This window comes from Oncorhynchus nerka, linkage group LG21 (genome assembly GCF_034236695.1).
Source record: "Oncorhynchus nerka isolate Pitt River linkage group LG21, Oner_Uvic_2.0, whole genome shotgun sequence".
Taxonomy (NCBI): domain Eukaryota; kingdom Metazoa; phylum Chordata; class Actinopteri; order Salmoniformes; family Salmonidae; genus Oncorhynchus; species Oncorhynchus nerka.
In genome coordinates this window covers 4,596,287-4,620,472 of record NC_088416.1, presented here as the reverse complement: position 1 = coordinate 4,620,472, position 24,186 = coordinate 4,596,287, and the positions used below count along the sequence as shown (strand labels likewise).

Below are 24,186 nucleotides of genomic sequence, written 5' to 3'. Positions count from 1 at the left end.
TAATCATTATAACCATACTGCTGTGTTTCAGTGTAGTGTACCTATCAGTGTTCACAGCTGCTGTGGCTTTGCTATCTGACAACCAGATACTAGTGTACCTTTTCTGCTGCAGCTGTAAGGTTCCTTGCTGTTTGCAGGATCTTTGGCCACGTCAGTCACCGGTCCGAGTGGCAGCTGGTCAAGATTGACTTCAGGTCCATCTTCAACCGGAGATGTACAGAGGGGGATTACCAGACATGGCACCTACACAACCGGGTAATGGCAACTACGTACAGTTGAAGTCGGAAGTTTACATACACCTTAGCCAAACACATTTAAACTCCGTTTTTCACAATTCCTGACATTTAATCCTAGTACAAATTCCCTGTTTTAGGTTAGTTAGGATCACCACTTTATTTTAAGAATGTGAAATGTCAGAGTAATACTAGAGAGTGATTTATTTCAGCTTTTATTTCCTTCATCACATTCCCAGTGGGTCAGAAGTTTACATACACTCAAATAGAATTTGGTAGCATTGCCTTTAAATTGTTTAACTTGGGTCAAACGTGTTGGGTAGCCTTCCACAAGCTTCCCACAATAAATTGGGTGAATTTTGGCCCATTCCTCCTGACAGAACTGGTGTAACTGAGTCAGGTTTGTAGGCCTCCGTGCTCGCACACACTTTTTCAGTTCTATAGGATTGAGGTCAGGGCTTTGTGATGGCCACTCCAATACCTTGACGTTATTGTCCTTAAGCCATACTGCCACAACTTTGGAAGTATGCTTGGGGTCATTGTCCATTTGGAAGAGCCACTTGCGACCAAGCTTCAACTTCCTGACTGATGTCTTGAGATGTTGCTTCAATATATCCACATCATTTTCCCTCCTCATAAAGCCATCTATTTTGTGAAGAGCACCAGTCCCTCCTGCAGAAAAGCACCCCCACAACATGATGCCGCCACCCTCGTGCTTCACGGTTGGGATGGTGTTCTTCGGCTTGTAAGCCTCCCCCTTTTTCCTCCAAACATGACGACGGTCATTTTGGCCAAACAGTTCTATTTCATCAGACCAGAGGACATTTCTCCAAAAGTACGATCTTTGTCCACATGTGCAGTTGCAAACCGCTTTGCACTTTACGCACCAAAGTACGTTCATCTCTAGGAGACAGAACGGGTCACTTTTCTGAGCGGTATGACGGCTGCGTGGTCCCATGGTGTTCATACTTGCGTACCATTGTTTATACAGATGAACCAGACAAGGATGGACCAGACAATATTTTTTCCGAGGACTTGGCTGATTTCTTTTGATTTTCCCATGATGTCAAGCAAAGGGGCACTGAGTTTGAAGGTAGGCCTTGAAATTCATCCACATGTACACCTCTAATTGATTCAAATGATGCCAATTAGCCTATCAGAAGCTTCTAAAGCCATGACATCATTTTCTCTGAATTTCCCAAGCTGTTTAAAGGCACAGTCAACTTAGTGTATGTAAACTTCTGACCCACTGGAATTGTGATACAGTGAATTATAAGTGAAAAAATCTGTCTGTAAACAATTGTTGGAAAAATGTCTTGTGTCATGCGCAAAGTCGATGTCCTAACCGACTTGCCAAAACTATAGTTTGTTCACAAGAAATTTGTGGAGTGAAGTTGTAAAACGAGGTTTAATGACTCCAACCTAAGTGTATGTAAACTTTGACTTCAACTGTAACTGTGACTCTGTCTGCAGAAAACTGGTTTCAGAGGCCTTCCTCAGCCTGGTCATTTCAGCCATGGATAGCTCCTAACATGTAGAACACTAGCAACCCCCCTCGCAGTGCTTTATGAGCAAACAACTTCTTTTGCAAGAAGTTGTGAGCACTTTATATCTTACACTTTGAAGTGTCACCCAAACTTTTAAGATGGGGATTAAACTTGTAATTTACTATGACTTAGAAATTCACATAGAAATGCGAGTTATAGATCTGTCATTCTCATTGACAGCAAGTCGTAAGAAATGGTAGATATGTTCTATGTGTGCTATTTCTATGCCTCCTGCTCATAAGTATTGTTTTTGTGTCTTACTTACAATTTTGTACACCAGCTTCAAACAATATTTTTGCTTACTGGAAAATATATTTCACAGAGGTTTAGATGTTACAATGATTCTCTACACTATACTTGTCACATAAACTGAAATTAGGCTAATTCTAATTCACTATTCAAATTTTATCAACCAGGAAGCGGCGGAGCGATTTCTGCACGGTGTGTCTTTAACCTGCGACATAAAATGTTTTGTCATTTAGCCTATTCTCTTATCCAGGTAAAGTGCCTTGCTCAAAGTCACATTGGGAGATTTTTCACCTAGTCGTCTTGCCAGTGACCTCTCGGTTACTGAGCCAGTGACCTCTCGGTTACAGGCTCAACGCTCTTAACCGCTAAGCCCCTACTGCTACCATGTGTGCTCTGTGGCCATTCCCACCAACCTCCATCTCTTATCATTTACTTGACAGAGAGGTCCAGATAGACCGAGACCCTTAATCGAATGAAAGACAGTTACGACATGCAGTGTACTGCTTGATCACTCCCCTACCTCCATCCTCTGCTTTGTGTTGAGCTGTTGAGTGTGAGCTGGACAGGTGCCGGGCGTTCCTCTCCCTCAGGCCCAAAGCTCTTAGGCATTCTCCCTCTAATTCTTGTTGATGTATGTATGTCTCTACAACTCTCCTTATAAAACACTGCATACGTTTGAGCCAGAGCGAATGCTCTACCTCAAGCCTAGACAGACCCAGAGCCAAACATAAGGATGAGACGGAGAGTGCTTCTTTATTCTGACCGAGCTACCGTAATTGACTCAGACATCTATATGATTGGGCTGGCCCTAACGATCAAAACATTTAGCCATGGAAGTGGAAAACAGTCCAATTCAATTACAGAGGTAAACATTGAAGAACAGATCGTGAACTGGCCCAAAGGAAAGGCTGTGGTGTGTTTAAAAAAAAAAGCAACAGTCTGTGGCAGGGTAAGGTGTTGAAATGGCAGATTGTGGCTTTAAGACCATTTGGACCCAGTCAGGCCTTTAGCGTTATCACATTGAGAGAACCAACTCTGCCTCTGAAGTGTATACTCCTCTAGCCTCCTTTTAAACCATCTGACTCTAGGAGAGAGAATGGCAGAACCACTATTTCACCCCTAAAAAAATCATTTTGATTCATCCAGCAACGCCCTATGTACCAAAACGAAAAATCTTAATGTTTTTCCGAAACTAAGTCAAGCGAGCTGCAACAGCTTGGGTGTAGTGATACATGAGAGAGAGAGAGAGAGAAGTGTTTTAAGTTTAGCATCGCTTACCGCTAGCACACCACACAACATGAGCCTCAGTGGGCAGCGATGCAAAATAAGCCCATGTAAAGGGAAAAGCAACTGCATGCCTTTTCACATACATGATGATACAGGCACGGTTCACCGCACTGCAGTAAATTATTTATGGCGATGGCAAATGTAACAAAACAACTCCTTTTCTCCATTTTTCTTTCAATTCGTAAAATATATCCACAGGGCGAACCGTGCATCATGGGAGTGAAAAGAATCTACAGGAAGTTGAAGCCCATAGCCAGGTGCGTTATGGGTAAGACGTACTCGGTCACGATGACCTCGGCGCCCTGCGACTGCACAGAGGCCGACTTTGAGTGGTGAGTAGACAGATGGGTCCCACTTCACATGAATTATCCCTAAATTATGCAGAAGTAGGTACAGTGTAAATACAATGTAAGTAAACTGCCACACAATACATGTAGTAAACATTACACAAGTTAACGGTTTACTTGAATGGAATTGTACTGGAACAGATCAAATAACCGGAACTGGCCGATGGTACTTGAGGAGAGACTCCGACACACTACTCGAACACAAACACATCTAGCGTTACAACTTCTGCCTAAGCCGCCCTATCAATATACCACTGGCATATGGAGTGGAGGAGGGAAAAAAAAGAATCCTGGAAGCGAAGGATGAAAAGATAAGGGATCACCGTCATGGTGAAGCTCACTCCAGATTAGAATTGCAGAGGAGACTTAGCTTTTGGATTCTCTTGGAGGCTGCTCCGGCTAAATGGAATGCAGTCAACTGCACCACTCCAAGCTGTGTGTGTATCGAAGAATGATGGAAAAAGCACAGAGAGAGAGAGGAGGGCTGCAAGGATCCAAGTTTGCATGGGGATAGGGAGTGGGATAGGGAAGTGTGTGTGTGTGTGTGTGTGTGTGTGTGTGTGTGTCTTTCTCCTTGAATGTCTGCCATTGCTCTTCCCTACAATGTCACCATACGTTTATGAAACAAACCAACTCTCACTGCTTTTGTGGCTTTCAGCTTGGGCCAGTGACTCTCTGGTCATCGACGACGCATTTCCAAAGCATATTTGCTACAAACTTCACCATCCATTTCTTTGAATTATCTATCAGTATTATTAATGTTGCTTTTGTTAATTCCCAAATCCGTGGGCCCCTTGAGTGAGGCGGTAAACTTGGAATGAGTTTTAGTAAGAGACGATTAATCACCGGGCTTAATAGCGTTCATTAACTATCACAACACTTCTGCATCTGTGTGCATGTCGGCCTAATTGGGCCAATTTGTTCCTATCGTTTTGAGGACGCGCGTGCTGGCAACGTTGCCTTTTAATGATAGGACACACAAACCAGAGCTGTGTTTGAAAAAGTTTTTTTTGTCAAATCAGTTTGTTTGAGAATGTGAGTGTTTTCATGCCCAAGTGCAGAGTCTCACCCCAAACCCTCAAAGACAATTCCTCTACGTCACATAAATCAAATGTATCAAAACAAACTTCATAGAATTTCCCTCGACTGTGTTAATGCTATTATTGTAGCATAAACAACGTTGTCTGGTTTTGAAAAACTAAAAAGACAATCGCATTATTACAGCATTTCTGTCAAATCAGTAAGTGCCATTGAAATTCTTCAATTATTTTGAATCCAGGGTCACCAGTATGAGTCAGGAATTTAATCACTTATAGAAGTTTACTGTGTAGCATTTCACTCGACTGTTGTTTATTTTGGTATGATCCAAACATTACAGTGACTATGGCTACGATAGGCGGAGTGATGGCAAGTGCACCCCTGCCTTTTGGTTCCTCTCATCGTCCATGTCTAGAAGCTGCACCACAGGGACTACTTTCATCAACAGCACTGGGTAAGCAGATTATTCCCAGGACTTTCATTAGTCTCTTACAGATGTTGGATCTTAATTTGATCACCCTGTTGATGGAGAACTTTCCTATTTTCTGTCTCAAATTAAGTTCCTACATCTGTATGTACACTCATTCACTATTTAATTCAAACTGACTGCAAAGGTACAATTGGAATAAGGATATTTCAAATGACAGGACATTATTGTAAGAGAATGTGTTCTCAATAGCCAACCTGCTAACCTGCTAAGGTCGTTCTTCCCGATGCTCATCTATCCATCAGCAAAGCTTCTAACCGCGGTTGTGACCTATGTACATTCAGCTACAGGAAGGTTGTGTCCAATAACTGCACAGCGGGAGTCATAGCAGAGTACACGGCCAGGAGGCAGCACTGTCCTACCCAGGCCCCCAAAGGCCTGCACCTCGTCACCAGTGAGGGAAAGCTGACAGCTACGCTGGGCACCAATGTCACCTTCCTGGTGTTTCTTGAAGAGGTGAGTTGTTTTTCCTAAGGAGCAATACAGTAACTGGCTCCCTGTTCATTCAGACATGACTTTAACTCAATATTGTAAAATGTATGTCAACTCTCCACTTCTGTAATAGCAACAAAATACTCTCTATTCTCTTACTATGCCATTACATCTTCATATAAAGTGTTACCAAATAACATGTTAATGGAAATACCTACAGTAGCTAGTGTAAGTGTACCGTTTTCTTTCTTCAATCGTTGATGACTGTCACCTCCTGTATAGGGCGACGGAGCCAGGACGAGCATCATGGTGGACTTCGGGGACGGTCACGCTCTGACCTACTCCAACGTGAGCTCCATAGAGGATGGGGTCAAGCACGTCTACAAGGCTGTGGGGATCTACCGTGTGTCCGCTACAGGAGAGAACAGGCTGGGGTCGGAGAGCGTGGTGCTGTACCTCCACGTCACATGTGAGTCTGTCTCTCTCACTGTGGGTTCACCAAGTCATGGTCTTCAACCTCCATACTTCATGTTTGGTCTTCAACCTTTAACATGTGAGTGTAGTTACTTACCTTAGCTTAGCTTAGCTTAGCTTACTGTACCTTACCTCAAGTCAGTGTAGCCCGTAATCTACAGACATATGAGTGAGGTAGTTAGACAATTCTGACACACAAAAATGTTCCTTTGCAGACTTTTACTTGCATAGAACAGTGTTTCCCAACCCTGGTCCTCGAGTACCCCAACAGTACACATTTGTATTGTAGTCCTGGACAAACTCACCTCATTCAACTCATTGAGGACTTGATGACTAGTTGACAAGTTGAATCAGGTGTGCTTTTCCAAGGTCACAATAAAAATGTGTACTGTTGGTGGGGTACTGGAGGACCGATTGTTTATTTTCTGTTTGTGTCATATGCATGTCATGGTCCGACATCAGTGGAGATGAAGGTAGCCTAAATCCATTACAATTCCAGTCAAACCGAAGCCATTTTCTCTATATAATGCCCCTTCAGGGTACCCCCACTCTAACTCTAACATGCAAGTCATTCCCGTCTTCTCTGTGATGATGGGGCTGACCACCCCTGGTGGTTTCGTGGGTGACAGATGTAACGTAGTTGACTTATTGATCAGGGAGCTGTGGGACCTTGCAATCTGTCCATCTTGATGTGCCAGCCATTACAAATGGGGACCAGCCAGGACTCAGGAGTGCCAGGGATGAAAAATAACACACAGATGGCGTCCACAACGTCCCAGAATGGACCAGATCCTCTGAATGCAGCTCACATTTTTTTTGCTATGTGCCTTCAGTTCACAAGGGGCCCATAGACGGATACTCGGAAGTTTTCTGCTTACCTTCATTTCGTTAGAGGCCCCGAAACTTTAAGGAGTCAATCGGTTCACTGTAATATGTATTTTTTGTGCCTTCATTTCATATTATAAGGGGCTACAAACTTACTTTGTGGATTCAGTCAGTTCACTGTGATGCATTTTTAGGGCAGATAATTTTGAAAGCAACTTTATCCATTTCATAAGAGGCCCCAAAACGTTGTGGAGTCAGTCTCAGTGGGTTCACTGTCATGTATTTTTGTTACTTTGAGTAGGTCAGCTGGAGTATATCCATCTCTCCGCTCCCTTTGTGGCGGTGAAGAGTAAGGAAGTCAACCTCACTGCTGTGCTGTGGCCGAGCCAAGTGGGAACAGTCACCTACATCTGGTGGTTCGGAAATAACACTGAGGTAAGATAAGATACTTCAATACTGCTGGGACTTGTAGTTTTATTGTGTGCTCATCCTTCACACTGTAAGATAAAGTGACGTGAAGAAAGATTTGTGCCAGGTTTACAAATTAGAGCAGTATTTGTCTGACTTAATTCTGAATTTGTTTTGTTTGGTTGGGCAATGAGTTTAGCTACTAATGCAGCTGCTAGCTATTCTAGTACATGAGGAAATGATCCAAAATTAGCATGTCTGAGCTATATCAAAAACAAATGGAGATCCAAGTTTCGACAGAGAGAACTGCTGGTGTCTCATGGAACTCTCCCCGGACAGTTCTATGCAGCACAGCTGCGATCATGGTTCCTTGGGGGGCGATGTGGGTTGTGTTTATGTGTGTGGCTGCCTGCCTGCCTCCCGGCTGACACCTCTGTAGTGTAAATAGTGCCTTTGTGAGATGTTAACAAGGTTGATAAGGGCCTCTCTTGGGAACCCCCGTGCTCTCTCGCTCTTCCCCTCTCTCGGTCGCTCTCTCTCCCGCTCGTTCCCTCTCTCCTCTCTCTCTCTCTCTCTCTCCCTCCCCCCCCCCCCCCCCCCCCTCCTCCCTGTCTCCTCTCTTTCTCTTTGTAGCCGATAATCACCCTGGAAGGGAGCGTGGCGTGCACGTTCTCCCGGGAAGGCGTCAACACTGTCACCGTGCAGGTGTCCGCTGGGAACGCCATCCTGCAGGACCGGAAAGCCATCGCTGTCCACGGTGAGCAGTGAGCAGTTTTTTTGTGTGTTTTTGTTGTTGTATTGTAAACAGCCAGACAGCCATGTATACTGCTGGAGGTTTGTTTCTAGTTAACATTGTAGATTTTAATGCACTGGAGGTTGGCTAGTAAGTATGATTTAAAGTAGCTGTTTAGAAGTAGTTAAAAGTAATTGTTTACTACTCATTCATTTGACACATTCATTATTTCAGACAATAGGGCAGAAATAAAAAGCATCGTCATCAGCTGATCATCATATAGTTGTTTCTCTGTGCAGAATATTTCAGGTCACATCTACTAGCCTTCTCATCTAACCTGGATGACCACAACCCCGACGTGGCCGAATGGAGACTAGACGTCAGCAGAGTCATCAAGAACTCCATGGTCAAAGTGAGTGGTCCTTGTATCTAACTGTATATTACATGCACACACACACACACACACACACACACACACACACACACACACACACACACACACACACACACACACACACACACACACACACACACACACACACACACACACACACACACACACACTATATACTGAGCAGAAATATAAACTCAACATGCAACAATTTCAACAATTTTTACTTAGTTACAGTTCATGTAAGGAAATCAGTGGATTTCACATGACTGGGTAGCGGCACAGCCATGGGTGGGGCTGGGAGGGCATAGGCCCACCCACTTTGGAGCCAGGTCCAGCCAATCACAAATATTTTTTTCCCCACAAAAGGGCTTTATTACAGAAAGGAATACTTCTCAACACCTCCCCGCCCCCACCTCAAATGATCCCGCAGGTAAAGAAGCCAAATGTGGAGATCCTGGGCTGCTGTGGTTACAAGTGGTCTACGATTGTGAGGCCAGTTGGACGTACTGCCAAATTCTCTGAAACGATGTTGGAGGCAGCTTCTGGTAGAGATATGAAAATTACACTCTCTGGCAACAGCTCTGGTGGACTTTCCTGTAGTCAGCATGCTAATTGCACACTCCCTCAAAACTTGAGACGTCTGTGGCATTGTGTTGTGTGACAAATCTACACTTTTAAAGTGATCTTTTATTGTCCCCAGCACAAGGTACACCTGTGGAATGATCATGCTGTTTAATTAGCTTCTTGATATGCCACACAAAACAGGGATGTTAACAAATTTGTGCACAACATTTGAGAGAAATAAGCTTTTTGTGCATATGGAAAATGTCTGGGATTTTTTATTTAAGCTCATGAAACATGTGATCAACACTTTGGCGTTTATATTTTGGTTCAGTGTATTTAGTCTGTTGCCCACTTTACAATACATTCCCTGTGACCTGAGGTCGTGACTGAGATGTTAACTGGCAAGGGAAAATGACTTAAAGTACATTCTAAATTGCTGTTGCACTGCCTTCCCTGTCACATTGAACTATGGAATTGCTGGTCGCCTGCGAGTTCAGGGTCGTATTTGTTGAGGCCATACATGCACAAATAAATCTCACTGAATGTCTGATTGTCATGGTTTGGCCCAGCTGAACTGTAGCTCCGAATGCTATCACCAGTCAGTGTGAGGGACATGCACTACATGAACATGGGTATGTGGACACCTTCTCATCAAACGTCACATTTCAAAATCTTTGACATTAATATGGAGTTGGTCCCCCCTTTGTTGTTATAACAACCTCCACTCTCATGGGAAGGCTTTCCACTAGATGTTGGAACATTGCTGCAGGGACTTGCTTCCATTCAGCCACAAGAGCATTAGTCAGGTCTGTGGTGGAAATTCTAACCAAGTGAGAGAGACTTTGTCATTTCTTCAAACAATCATCTTTGTTTAATATTGATTCATTATTGCAATAATGACGCTGGTCAACCCCGGTCGACCCCACACTCTTAAAAAAACAGAGGTCCTACAGTTGAAGTGGGAAGTTTACATAAACTTAGGTTGTTTTTCAACCACTCCACACATTTCTTGTTAACAAACTATAGTTTTGGCAAGTCGGTTAGGACATTTACTTTGTGCATGACACAAGTAATTTTTCCAAGTATTGTTTACAGACAGATTATTTCACTTATAATTCACCGTATCACAATTCCAGTGGGTCAGTAGTTTACATACACTAAGGTGACTGTGCCTTTAAACAGCTTGGGAAATTCCAGAAAATGATGTCATGGCTTTAGAAGCTTCTGATAGGCTATATGACATTATTTGAGTCAATTGGAGGTGTACCTGTGGATGTATTTCAAGGCCTACCGTCAAACTCAGTGCCTCTTTGCTCGACATCTTGAGAAAATGGAAAGAAATCAGCCAAGACCTCATAAAAAAATTGTAGACCTCCACAAGTCTGGTTCATCCACGGGAGCAATTTCCAAATGCCTGAAGGTACCACGTTCATCTGTACAAACAATAGTATGCAAGTATAAACACCATGGGACCACGCAGCCATCATACTGCTCAGGAAGGAGACACGTTCTGTCTCCTAGAGATGAACGTACTTTGGTGCATAAGTGCAAATCAATCCCAGAACAACAGCAAAGGACCTTGTGAAGATGCTGGAGGAAACAGGTACAAAAGTACCTATATCCACAGTAAAACGGGTCCGATATCGACATAACCTGAAAGGCCACTCAGCAAGGAAGAAGCCACTGCTCCAAAACCGCCATAAAAAGGCCAGTCTAGGGTTTGCAACTGCACATGGGGACAAAGATCATACTTTTTGGAGAAATGTCCTCTGGTCTGATGAAACAAATATAGAGCTGTTTGGCCATAATGACCATTGTTATGTTTGGAGGAAAAAGGGGGAGGCTAGTAAGCCGAAGCACACCATCACAACCGTGAAGCATGGGGGTGGCAGCATCATGTTGTGGGGGTGCTTTGCTGCAGGAGGGACTGGTGCCGTTCACAAAATAGATGGCATCATGATGAGGAAAATTGTGGATATAATTGAAGCAACATCTCCAGACATCAGTCATCAAAGACATCAAACCATTTCTGTGAGACATCAGTCAGGAAGTTAATGCTTGGTCACAAATGGGTCTTCCAAATGGACAATGACCCCCAAGCATACTTCCAAAGTTGTGGCAAAATGGCTTAAGGACAACAAAGTCAAGGTATTGGAGTGGCCACCACAAAGCCCTGACCTCAATCCCATTGACAATTTGTTGACAGAACTGAAAAAGTGTGTGCGAGCAAGGAGGCCTACAAACCTGACTCAGTTCACCAGCTCTGTCAGGAGGAATGGGCCAAAATTCACCCAACTTATTGTGGGAAGCTTGTGGAAGGCTACCCGAAACGTTTGACCCAAGTTGAACAATTTAAAGGCTATGCTACCAAATACTAATTGATTGTATGTAAACTTCTGACCCACTGGGAATGTGATTAAAGAAATGAAAGCTGAAACAAATCATTCTCTCTACTATTACATTTCACATTCTTAAAGTAAAGTGGTGTTCCTAATTGACCTAAGACAGAGAATCTTTACTAGGATTATATTTCAGGAATTGTGAAGAGTTTAAATGTATTTGGCCGAGGTGTATGTAATCTTCCGACTTCAACTGTATAGATCAAACCTAAAAATGCTTAGTCATGGCTGGTTCCACCTCTCCCATGCAGATTGGGGCATCATAAGCCACCTTGGGTCCATCTTGTGGTTATGTGCACCGGGTGTTGTTTACCTCTCCCTAGCGTAGTTTCTCAGAAGAAAAGATGATTAGGACAAATAGGGGTTTGTTCTACCTCATCCAGGCAATCTCTATCTCAGGTCACACTATGTCCTTGATTATACTCACAGACCAGCTGCAGGGGGCTAGAGGAAAACCATCCCTTTTTAGAAGCACTGCACTACTAGTTATGAAAGTCTCTTACGATTTTCAGCATATCATTGTTAACTATTAATTTTCAAACAAAGCAGGTAAATACATATTTTTTCTCACAGGTCGGGCACTGATGTTAGGGCGATTAGGCCTGGCTCGCAGTCGGCATTCCAATTAATCCCAAAGGTGTTCGATGAGGTTGAGGTCAGGGCTCTGTGCAGGCCAGTCAAGTTCTTCCACACTGATCTTGTCAAGCCATTTCTATATGGGCCTCACTTTGTGCACAAGGTGTTGTCATGATGAAACAGAAAATGGCCTTCCCCAAACTGTTCCCATAAAGTTGGAAGCACGAATCGTCTAGAATGTCACTGTATGCTCTAGCATTAAGATTTCCCTTCTCTGGAACTAAGGGGCCTAGCCCGAACCATGAAAACAGCCCCAGACAATTATTCCTCCTTCACCAAACTTTACAGTTGGCACTATGCACTGGGGCACATAGCGTTCTCCTGGCATCCGCCAAACCCAGAGTCGTTGACGTTGCTTCCAGAGGCAGTTTTGAACTCGGTAGTGGGCTACGCACTTCAGCACTCGTTGGTCCCATTCTGTGAGCTTGTGTGGCCTACCACTTCACTGCTGAGCCGCTGTTGCTCCTAGATGTTTCCACTTCACAACAGCACTTACAGTTGACCGGGGCAACTCTAGCAGGGCAGAAATTTGACGAATGAAAGGTGGGATCCTATGACGGTGCCACGTTGAAAGTCACTGAGCTCTTCAGAAAGGCCATTCTGTTGCCAATGTTTGTTTATGGAGATTGCATGGCGGTATGCTCAATTTTATACACCTGTCAGAAACAACTGTGCTGAAAAAGCCTAATCCACTAATTTGAAGTGGTGTCCACATACTTTTGTATATATAGTGTATTTCAACTCCAGACATGACATATGACCTGTTTGGTAGACATTGTCGTATCCCAAAAATGTATTGAATTGCTCATGCTATTCAGTATTTTTGAGAACGGAAATCGTATCATATTTGATACAAACGGCTCAGTGTGATCATTAGTGTGTAGTGATCATTTCAGATCTAAGTCTCATTGATGTTAGTAATAATGTATCACAGTGAGTATCGCAGCAATGTATCACAGTCACACTAATTACGACCATCCAGACAATTCCTATTTTTCGATGCCACTGCTTTCCTCTTTGATGATGTGCTTAGTGACATGAAAAGCGATCCAGGCTGGTCCAAATGGTTGATAGGGAATTCTTCCTCTTACTACTCCTCTTTCTGTTCTTCTTCATCTTCCTCCTCTCCATCTCCCTCCTCCTCTTCATCCTCTCCCTCTCCCACCTTTTCATCTTCCTCATCTCCCTCTTCATCTCCCTCGTCTCCCTCTCTTCTTCTTTTCCTCTTCCTCTCCCAACCCCTCATCCTACCATTCTCATCTCTCTCTTCCTTCTCTCCCTCCTCATCCTTCTCTAGGCCACAGGGGTGACACCGGAACGGCTCCTTGTCACCGTCCTACCAGGGTTGCCCACTGCAGCAGAGTTTTTCCTCCTGCCAGACAAAGAGTTAACGGAGGGAAAGCCGGATAAGAACTCAGCTCATTTAGACCAGGTATGATTGATTAATAACAGGCTAATAACAGTTGAAACACAGACATAACATATTATAGGCGTTAGCCTTATTCAAAAGATATGATATAGCGGCTTCTTCATGTCTGTAACGGGTTAAAAAAGCATTTTATCTGTCAGTGTTACCTGTCAGTTAAATATTTCCAAAATGGTTATCTGACAACTACATTTCCATAAAAGTAAACCATAAAATTAAATTCATTAAGTTCCGATGTTGATTCATGCCAGATGTTTGAGTGGGAGTAGGAGCATACTTTTTATGAGTTAATTTGACATATACTTACTCTGAATTATCACTGAATGACATTTGGAGCTATATTTCAGGGGGATATTACTCTGCTTGTTGGATGTTTGGGTTTGACGGCTAAGCACTTGTTTTCTTGCACCAACATGTTCGCCATCTGTTGATATCCTTGTTATTCCATTTGGCATAATTTGGAAGTCTCCAATGAACTAAAACATGAGTAGGCTTAGAAATATTCATTTTTCTAACATTCCTCACTAATACATAGCTGCTTTGGTCTATACCGCTACATGGTCTGAAAACAGAATTGCAACATACTTATATGTTCAAGGCTGAGTTCATATTTTCTCCAGTAGATGTCAATATTGTCCACATGGGCTTACACACACACACACACACACACACACACACACACACACACACACACACACACACACACACACACACACACACACACACACACACACACACACACTGCAGAATATCAGCTAGCCTCCTCAATAAGTGTGACAAGCTATTAAAAGTCATCACTGCTGACAACTTTACTGTAGAATACCCCGAGTCATCTCTATGTGAGAGGGCAGGGGTTTCCGTCTTTCACAGGAATAAAGCCAGTCAAAGATAGTGTCTCTGCTGATACTGGCCACTGAATCAGCAGCAGGTATCAAGATGTACTGAATTAGCTCCTAGGCTCATATAATAGATAATGGATGATCATTAAAAAGATGTGAGTAGAATAGAACCAGGAAGTAATTCATTGTAACCCCCCCCCCTCAAATCTGCCTGATAGCCTGGCTATGGCTAGACCCTTCTCACTCAGGCCCCAGCAATGCATCTTTATTCAAGGTTTGCATCTTGAAAGTGTAATGTGCGGTTGTGCTTATTAGATTGTATAATAGATTTAGTGAGCCCGATACACAGTGAGAAAAAGTAATTATTCATAGCTTCTAGTCTAATTTTAAACTTGGTAAGAAATCTAAAAGCGGGAAGGAATGTGAAGGACTGGGAGAAACTACTCACAATTCATTTGGTAAATGAGGCAGATCAAATTTAATGAAGCCTAGCAAAGAAATAAGACGGATTCCGTAGGGAAACAGGAATTTGTTTGGCCAGGGTTGTTCTATGCACGACCTGCGTACAGATTCTCGGTTTTTAGTCTTTGGCCTGAATGCAAAGTAAAAAGGATACAACTTTGTTAAATGACATATCTGACATAATGTGTTACAGTTTAGATTTATAACGGCACAAATCATCAGTTGTGTGATTGAGATCATATGGACGGTGTAGTTCAGGGGACTATGTCCGGACTAAATTGGAAGCATCATGAAGTGGAACACTGTATTCCAGCTTTAGCCTCCAGATCAGGGTGATACGTCTGATATATGTCCAAACTGCACGTTCTCTGTGCAGAAGGTTACTTGTCGCTCTAAAAAACCCGGAGTAAAAGCCTGGTTTTTCATCAAATAAGCCCTACATTATGTATTAAAGTGGTGAGAACCGGCACGGATTCATCCATAGATATTTCACTTTAAATGGGTTTCTGGGTGGAGGGAGGGTGCAGTGAGCTGTGGGGGTGTGTAGTATCAGTGAGTCAGGGTTGGTATCAGTAAGTATGTGGTGGAAAGATCTACCTCAGTATGGTATGCATGAGAAGAAACTCATTCTGAATCTAACCAATAATATGACTCGAGTTGTTCTACTGGTTATACTATTTAATGCTACTGCTAGATGTGTTCTATTCTGTCTCTTGTACTGTACGGTCAAGTGTATTGAGATGATTTATGCAGTTTAGATACAGTTGGATTTGATTTAGTGTTGACCTATAGACTAGGGGTCAAGAGTGTTGGGAGAGTAACCGAAAGGTTGCTGGTTTGAAACCCCGCTCCTACTAGGTGAAACATCTGTTAATCAGTGACATGAGCCGAACACAACCTTACCATGAAATGCTTACTTACAAGCAGTTAACCAACAATGAATGCAGTTCAAGAAAGAAAATAGTTACCAAATAAACTAAAGTAAAATATAATAAAAAGTAACACAATAAAATAATAATAATGAGGCTAACAACGATACAGTGGGTACCGGTACGAATCAATGTGCGGGAGGACAGGTTAGTCTAAGGTCATTTGTACATGTACAGTAGGTAGAGTGACTATGCATACATAATAAACAGCGAGTAGCAGTAGTGTAAAAACAAATTGGAGGGGATGGGTGTCAATGTAAATAGTCCAGGTGGCCATTTGACTAATTGTTCAGCAGTCTTATGGCTTGGGGGTAGAAGCTGATAAGGAGCCTTTTGGTCCTAGACTTGGCGCTCCGGTACCACTAGCCATCCATTAGCAGAGAAAACAGTCTATGACTGGGTGACTGGAGTCTTTGACAATTTTTTGGGCTTTCCTCTTACACCGCCTAGTATATAGGTCCTGGATGGCAGGAAGCTTGGCCCCAGTGATGTACTGGGCTGTACACACTACCCTCTGTAGCGCATTACAGTCAGATGTCTAGCAGTTGTCATACCAGGAGGTGATGCAACATGCTCTCGATGGTGCAGCTGTAGACCTACTTGGGGATCTGGGGACCCATGCCAAAACTCTTCAGTCTCCTGAGGGGGAAATGTTTTTGTCGTGCCCTCTTCACGACTGTCTAGGTGTGTTTGAACCATGATAGTTTGTTGGGGATGTGGACACCAAGGAACTTGAAACTCTCGACCCGCTCCACTACAGCCCCGTCGATGTTAATGGGGGCCTGTTTGGCCTGCCTTTTCCTGTTGTCCACGATCAGCTCCTTTGTCTTGCTCACATTGAGGGAGAGGTTGTTGTCTTGGCACCACACTGCCATGTTTCTGACCTCCCTATAGGCTGTCTCATCGTTTGTCGGTGCCAGGACAACAACGTGTGCCCTTGACCCTAATTGCTCCTGTAAGTCGCTCTGGATAAGACACTAAATGTAAATGTACTCTCACAGATCTCTGATATAAAAAGTTCCAATACGTTGATTTAGAAATCTTAATACTCTAATTATATAAATCGATGCACACATACTTTTTTTAATTTAATTTTTTTGTCGTGTTTGTCTCTCCCTCTCTAGCTCACTGAAATCATACTTAGTGCCCTCAACCAAAACCTGGTCCAGTTCACCCTTCGGCCTGGGGTCCAGGTCACAGTATATGCTGCACATTTGTCAGCAGGTAAGTGTCTGCATCTCTTCGAATACAAATACCTACATTTTGTTTGTGTTTGCTAGGTGTATTGAGGATAACTGGGTCTTTTTAATGAGTATATAGATGGATAGAGATAGTTCTAGATAGAAATAGAGAGCTAGGGCCCGTATTCACAAAGTGTCTCAGAATAGGACTTCAGATCTAGCATCAGTTTTGCCTTTTAGATCATAACAAATAAGATTATATGGAAAGCAAGGACCTGATCCTAGATCAGCACTCCTACACTAAGACTCTTTGTGAATACAGGCCCAGGCGGTTTATTTCCTGCCCAGCGACTAACTAACACCCCCCAACCCTGTTGTCTGATTGGCTCCCATCATGTAGCTACACAGAGACATTCAGAGAGTGAGCATCGTTACAAGTATGTGTGCCTCTTCCTTTTGGGGATGCTGCTACTGTCCTAGGGGCTTATAAGATAAAGAGTAAGAGAAGTCAATAAATACTTACCGTATCAAAAACGTAATCACAATACAATTTAATATATTTTTGTATTATTTTGTTATATTTTGTATTTGATTAATTAGTAGGTGTCTCTTTTCATGTTGACTTCTTAAACGCATGATTTACTTGTTCTCTAAGGAAACTGTTTGGAATTTAATGTATACTGTACTGTGTGACTCTTGTCTCCCACCTCTACAGCGCCCCTAGTGGACATGAGTGAGAACCACAGCGGCTCGGCCATGCTGATGCTGCTGTCGGTTGTGGTTTTGGGTTTGGCGATATTTGTCGTCTACAAATTCAAAAGGTACATTGCTCATGAGATACTGTAGAGATGATCTCGATACCCCATATCTGGTTGTAAGTTGCTAGGACGTTGGGAGAATGTTACTAACCAAGTGGGAAAGTTCCTGAGTGTTGACGAAACATTTTGAGTAAGCTAGGACACTGAGGAGTGAGCTATGATCTCACTGTTCGACTAGGGTCTAATCCCACTTCTGACACCAATTGTGAGCTATGAGCTACTGTATAATTATGGTTATATATCAGAAAGAACATTGGGTAAAATTACTAACCAAATGGGAGTTACTGAGTGTCTAGACATTTGGCATTTAACAAAAATACTGTCTATCAAACGTCTGTGAAAACTTTCAGTTTCAAGGGAGAAATGGCTTATATCTCAACTTTCTTAGAATCCTTTTGTCGAGGTGTTTTCTCTGTCCGCAAATGAAATGCCAGTCAGCCTTCAGGCATTATCAATATTTAGCCCTTTGAGCTTTGCTTGTTGACCTTTCTGAAATGTTAAATTATTTCCGTTCACCAAGGTACAGTTCTGTGTGAAAAGGGCAGTAGGGGTCAATGAGACAAGATCTATAGAGAGAAACAGAAGAGGGAGAGAAAGAGAACGCAACAACGTATAGATCTTAGAACATAAATGTGTTTATACAGTAGAATGTCTAATTGCCTTTTTTTAATAATATTGTATTTTTAGGTGTTCCCTTTCTTTTTTTGCATCAAATACAAACAAACACCTACGAACAGCAACTTACAGATACACACAAACAGTTGAAGTCAGAAATGTACATACACCTCGGCCAAATACATTTAACCTTTCTGGCGCTGGCGTTCCGCTAGCAACCCACCTGGACAACATCCGGTGAAATTGCAGAGCGCCAAATTCAAAATACAGAAATAGTCATAATAAACATTCATAAGAAATACAAGTGTTATACATCGGTTTAAAGATTAATGTCTTGTTAATCCAGCCGATTTGTCAGATTTCAAAAAGGCTTTACGGCGAAAGCAAACCATGCGATTATCTGAGGACAGCCCCCCACTTACAAAAGCATACAAACATTTTACAACCAAGTAAAGGAATTACAAAAGTCAGAAATAGCGATAAAAATAATCACTTACCTTTGAAGATATTCGTATGGTTGCAGTCACAAGAGTCCCAGCTACACGATAAATGTTCATTTTGTTCGATAAAGTCCCTCTTTTTAAACCCAAAAACTCAGTTTGGTTTGCTCGTTTTGTTCAGTAATCCACTGGCTCAAAGGCGGTCAAAATATGCAGAAGAATACATCCTAATAGTACCGGTAAAGTTCGTCGAAACATGTGAAACAATGTTTATAACTAATCCTCAGGTTATCAATTGTCTAAATAATCAATAATATTTCAACCGGACATTAGCGTATTCACTAGAAAGGAAAAGCAAAGAAGGGTGCGCACTCGGTCACGCACTGCATGATTCTACAGTCCACTGACAGAAAGGTCGCATTCTTCTTAATTTTTCAGAAAACAAGCCTGAAACAATGTCTAAAGACTGTTGACATCTAGTGGAAGCCATAGTAACTGCAATCTGGGTCCTAACCCATTAGATACTCTATTGGTATTCAATTGAAAATACCCACATCAAAAGAATCCCACTTCCTGGATGGCTCAGGTTTTCACCTGCCATATAACTTCTGTTATAGTCAGACATTATTGTAACAGTTTTAGAAACTTTAGAGTGTTTTCCATCCAAATCTACCAATTATATTAATATCCTAGCTACTGGGCCTGAGTAACATGCAGTTTCTTTTGGGCATGCTTCTCATAAGAAGTTTAAACTCAGTTTTTCACAATTCCTGACATATAATCCAAGTAACAATTCGCTGTTTTAGGTCAGTTAGGATCACCACTTTATTTTAAGAATGTGAAATGTCAGAATAATAGTAGAGATAATTATTTATTTCATCTTTTATTTCTTTCATCACATTCCCAGTGGGTCAGAAGTTTACGTACACTCAATTAGTATTTGGTAACATGGCCTTGAAATTGTTTAACTTGGGTCAAATGTTTTGGGTCGCCTTCCACAAGCTTCCCACAATAAGTTGGGTGAATTTTGTCCCATTCCTCCTGACAGAGCTGGTGTAACTGTGTCAGGTTTTTAGGCCTCCTTGCTCGCACATGTTTTTTCAGTTCTGCCCACAAATGTTCTATAAGACTGAGGTCAGGGCTTTGTGATGGCCACTCCAATACCTTGACTTTGTTGTCCTTAAGCCATTTGGCCACAACTTTGGAAGTATGCTTGGGGTCATTGTCCAAGCGTTAACTTCCTGATTGATGTCTTGAGATGTTGCTTCAATATATACACGTATTTTTCATTCCTAATGACGCCATCTATTTTGTGAAGGGCACCAGTCCCTCCTGCAGCAAAGCACCCCCAAAACATGATGCTGCCACCCCCGTGCTTCACGGTTGGGATAGTTTTCTTCGGCTTGCAAGCCTCCCCTTTTTCTTCCAAAGATATTGATGGTCATTATGGCCAAACAGATCTATTTTTGTTTCATCAGACCAGAGGACATTTCTCCAAAAAGTACGATCTTTGTCCCCATGTGCAGTTGCAAACCATAGTCTGGCTTGTTTATGGTGGTTTTGGAGCGGTGGCTTCTTCCTTGCTGGGTGCCTTTCAGGTTATGTTGACATAGGACTTGTTTTAATGTGGATATAGATACTTCTGTACCTGTTTCCTCCAGGATCTTCACAAGGTCCTTTGCTGTTGTTCTGGGATTGATTCACACTTTTCGCACCAAAGTACGTTAATATCTAGGATTCAGAATGCGTCTCGTTCCTGAGCGGTATGACGGCTGCGTGGTCCCGTGGTGTTTATACTTGCGTACTAATGTTTGTACAGATGAACGTGGTACCTTCAGGCGTTTAGAAATTGCTCCCAAGGATGAACCAGACTTGTGGAGGTCTACACTATTTTTTTACGAGGTCTTGGCTGATTTCTTTTGATTTTCCCATGATGTCAAGTAAAAAGGCACTGAGTTTGAAGGTAGGCCTTGAAATACATCCACAGGTACACCTCTAATTGACTCAAATGATGTCAGAAGCTTCTAAAGCCGTGACATTTTTATATGTTTTTTTCCAATCTGTTTAAAGGCACAGTCAACTTAGTGGATGTAAACTTCTGACCCACTGGAATTGTGATACAGTGAATTATAAGTGAAAAAATCTGTCTGTAAACAATTGTTGGAAAAATTACTTGTATCATGCACAAAGTAGATGTCCTAACAGACTTGCCGAAACTCTAGTTTGTTAACAAGAAATGTGTGGAGTGGTTGAAAAATGAGTTTTAATGACTCCAACCTAAGTGTATGTAAACTTCCGACTTCAACTGTACATCTCCTCTGCCCAAACCCTCTGCCTTCCAAAGACATGCAGTATAATCCTATTTTACATACAAATATATACAAAATTATACATAAAGCCTGAAGGCTTCGAAACAAAGCATTTAAGTCAACTCGGTACATCTCCTGGGTGCGTCTACACATTATTGCGTTGTTAAGGGGAGCATCAGAATTATTTGGTCCCCAATGCAGGCAATCCCTCCCATTTTATTAGTCTGGCAAATGTCTTTATCCCTCGTCTCATTGTAAATATTTCCTCAAGGAAGATCCCAGGCCTCAACGTCTATGCGCAGATGCAGAACGAAAAAGAACAAGAAATGATCCAGAGTCCAGTAAGTCCAACGGAAAGCACCCTGGTGTCCCCGAACACTCCGAGGGAGCTGGTGACTTCTCCGGAGCTTATGGACACCGAGTTGAACACACAGCCCATCGGTGAGTGACTACGCCACTTAAAAAAAAACATTTTTAATCTTTCTTTCTTTTTCTTTCTTTTAATTTATGTTTTGTTTTTTTATGAGTTACTAAGTCCAGTACTACAAATATAATTGAACTTTTACCGCCATTTCTTGTCATAATATTACATTTTGTTCCATCTCTTTCACATACTATATATCGGTTGCCATGAAGATAATCTGTTGTCATTCACGTAAAAGAGACTTTCACTGAGGTTTTGATTAATACATTGATAGCCCCATTCTCACTCAAGGTTTCAGCTAGAGCCTTCATTGTGGAGTAATGTGACTCAACTCATACGGACTGGAATCTCTTCTGACATCTTTCCTCATGTCTCTGTCTCCCATCATGTTATCCTTTAAAGGATGCATCAAATCTCACGCACATGTCAAGTTCTCAACGGAACTCCCCACGTACATCAACATTTAAGAACTCTGGACAACCCCGAAAACAGCAACTCCATTCAGTGTCATGGACTTTTTGAATCATTTGAGCGGACACAATGGTTTTGAGCTTTATACCGGTGCATGTTGGACTTTACTGACTTTGCTGACACTTACTGTGCTCTGTGAAAATCAGAAGAAACTGTATACAGGTTTTTTTTTATTCATAATATATGTCTATCCAATAAAAAAATCATTTTTGATGAAATGTATTTATACAAAGTCAAGTACATGACTACAAATGGAAAGCCAGCATGATCTAAAGAAAAAAAGACTCAAAAAAACAACACTCTTTTGGTTAGCTTACTGTAAGTGTCTTACATCCTTTTTCGCTACTGTGTGTCGCTACCAGAGGTGGTACACTATTTATTCACTATATAATTGAATTTAAAATCACATTTATTTTGTAAATCATGAATGTCTGTGTGATATTTGTGTATTTTAATAACAAATTACAAACTGAAAAACTATATCAATTATTAATACAACAATTTTGTTTCCGTTCACTGTCTCATGGAAAGCTGATTATGGCACAATACACTTTTGTACTGAAATGTTTTGTTTTTGCTTACAATGTAATAATTCAAAGACAGATACAGGGTTTGGTTGTCTCTTGATTTGGTGATGTTATTGAACTTTGCTGTTAATCTCTACACTACGAGCTATATTTAACGAGAAACACTAGTTGTATATGACACTTTGTTTTTTTTCCCAATGTAATAGCTTGCCTGAGAACCGTGGTGCTAGCCTGCTACCATGATAGGGACTTCAAGAGAAGCCAATGTAGATGCATTATGTTTTCAGCTTCCTCTGACACCATGCATTAGTTACACCTGATTTCATAGAAGAGAAATGGGCAGAAGACAGTTATTGGGGGGGGGGGGCATCAAAATCAGTCAATATCCTCTCAAAGTAACCTTTCCTTCCGAAGTTATCTGACGTCCCAATTTGGAGGTTGAAAAAGTTCAAATGAAATACAGCTGCTTTAAGACGGAATATCAAGTTCAGAGCGAGAAAAAAGAGTAGCCTGCCTTTAAGGACAAGACACACCAGGGCATTGAAATAGGGAGAACAGAACAGAACTGGAAGTCTAGTCGGGAATTGAGTTAATGCAGCCAGTCAAGCTCAATGCTGGTTAAGGTTGGTGACACATTTAGGCTAATGGCCCCTAGTCTCGGCCCTGTATACTCCATCTCCGTAGCGTATTATACCCCTTTTCAAGAACCAAAGGAAGTAGAGCGCAGACAGTGGAGGATGGTAGGGTACATGGATGGTTAACTTGTTTTGAGAAGCAGGGTTAGACGCAGTCGAACCCCGAAGTGTTTTACATTGTGGAATCTGACAGACGTGATTGTTTGATTGATGGTTATGCAATTTCGGAAAGCCCTTCTTATTGTCCTTGTCGTTCCATAAAGACAATGATGGAGGGAAAATTATGATATTTCTGGAATCTTCATATAACCGTTATTCTACTGTAGCTGGACAGTGATGCTAAAATATTCCAAGTGACTTGAACTATGTAGCATACATATTGTATACACACACACGAACACCCACCAACACACAACCTAGAATGTACAGTACCAGTCAAATGTTTGGACACACCTACTCATTCAAGGGTTTTTCTTTATTTTGACTATGTTCTACATTGTATAATAATAGTGAAGACATCAAAATTATGAAATAACACATGGAATCATTTAGTAACCAAAAAATTGTTAAACAAATCAAAATATATTTTAAATTTGAGATTCGTCAAAGTAGCCACCCTTTGCCTTGATGACAGTTTTGCACTCCCTTGGCATTCTCAAAACCAGCGTCACATGGAATGCTTTTCAAAAAGTCTTGAACAAGTTTCCACAAATGCTGAGCACTTTATGGCTACTTTTCTTTCTCTAATGTCCATTGCTCGTGTCTCTTGGACCAAGCAAGTCTCTTCTTCTTATCGGTGTTCTTAAGTAGTGGTATATTTGCAGCAATTGGACCATGAAGGCCTGATTCACACAGTCTCCTCTTAACAGTTGATGTTGAGATGTGTCTGCTTCTTGAACTCTGTGAAGCATTTATTTGGGCTGCAATTTCTGAGGCTGGTAACTCTAACAAACTTATCCTCTGCAGCAGAAGTAACTTTGGGTCTTCCTTTTCTGTGGTGGTCCTCATGAGAGCCAGTTTCATAAGAACGCTTGATGGGTTTTGCAACTGCACTTGA

General features: G+C 41.9%; 1 protein-coding gene across 3 annotated transcripts in view; it reads left to right on the top strand.

The window, feature by feature from the left end:
• Positions 1 to 22,861, top strand: part of LOC115103701 (VPS10 domain-containing receptor SorCS1-like) — a 185,736-nt gene extending 162,875 nt beyond the window's left edge. The window contains exons 15-27 of one of the 3 annotated variants that reach the window (XM_065006209.1): positions 138 to 255; positions 3,515 to 3,648; positions 5,042 to 5,155; positions 5,473 to 5,644; positions 5,903 to 6,089; positions 7,221 to 7,354; positions 7,961 to 8,084; positions 8,360 to 8,472; positions 13,351 to 13,485; positions 16,834 to 16,933; positions 17,606 to 17,711; positions 21,344 to 21,513; positions 21,899 to 22,861. In XM_065006209.1, coding sequence (XP_064862281.1) covers positions 138 to 255; positions 3,515 to 3,648; positions 5,042 to 5,155; positions 5,473 to 5,644; positions 5,903 to 6,089; positions 7,221 to 7,354; positions 7,961 to 8,084; positions 8,360 to 8,472; positions 13,351 to 13,485; positions 16,834 to 16,933; positions 17,606 to 17,711; positions 21,344 to 21,513; positions 21,899 to 21,963 — 1,672 coding nt within the window. In that variant the 3' untranslated portion in view covers positions 21,964 to 22,861. Of the gene's footprint in view, positions 1 to 137; positions 256 to 3,514; positions 3,649 to 5,041; positions 5,156 to 5,472; positions 5,645 to 5,902; positions 6,090 to 7,220; positions 7,355 to 7,960; positions 8,085 to 8,359; positions 8,473 to 13,350; positions 13,486 to 16,833; positions 16,934 to 17,290; positions 17,389 to 17,605; positions 17,712 to 21,343; positions 21,514 to 21,898 lie in introns of those variants that run through there. The other 2 variants (XM_065006210.1, XM_065006211.1) reach the window with 2 other exon arrangements.
• The last annotated feature ends 1,325 nt before the right edge of the window (positions 22,862 to 24,186 follow it).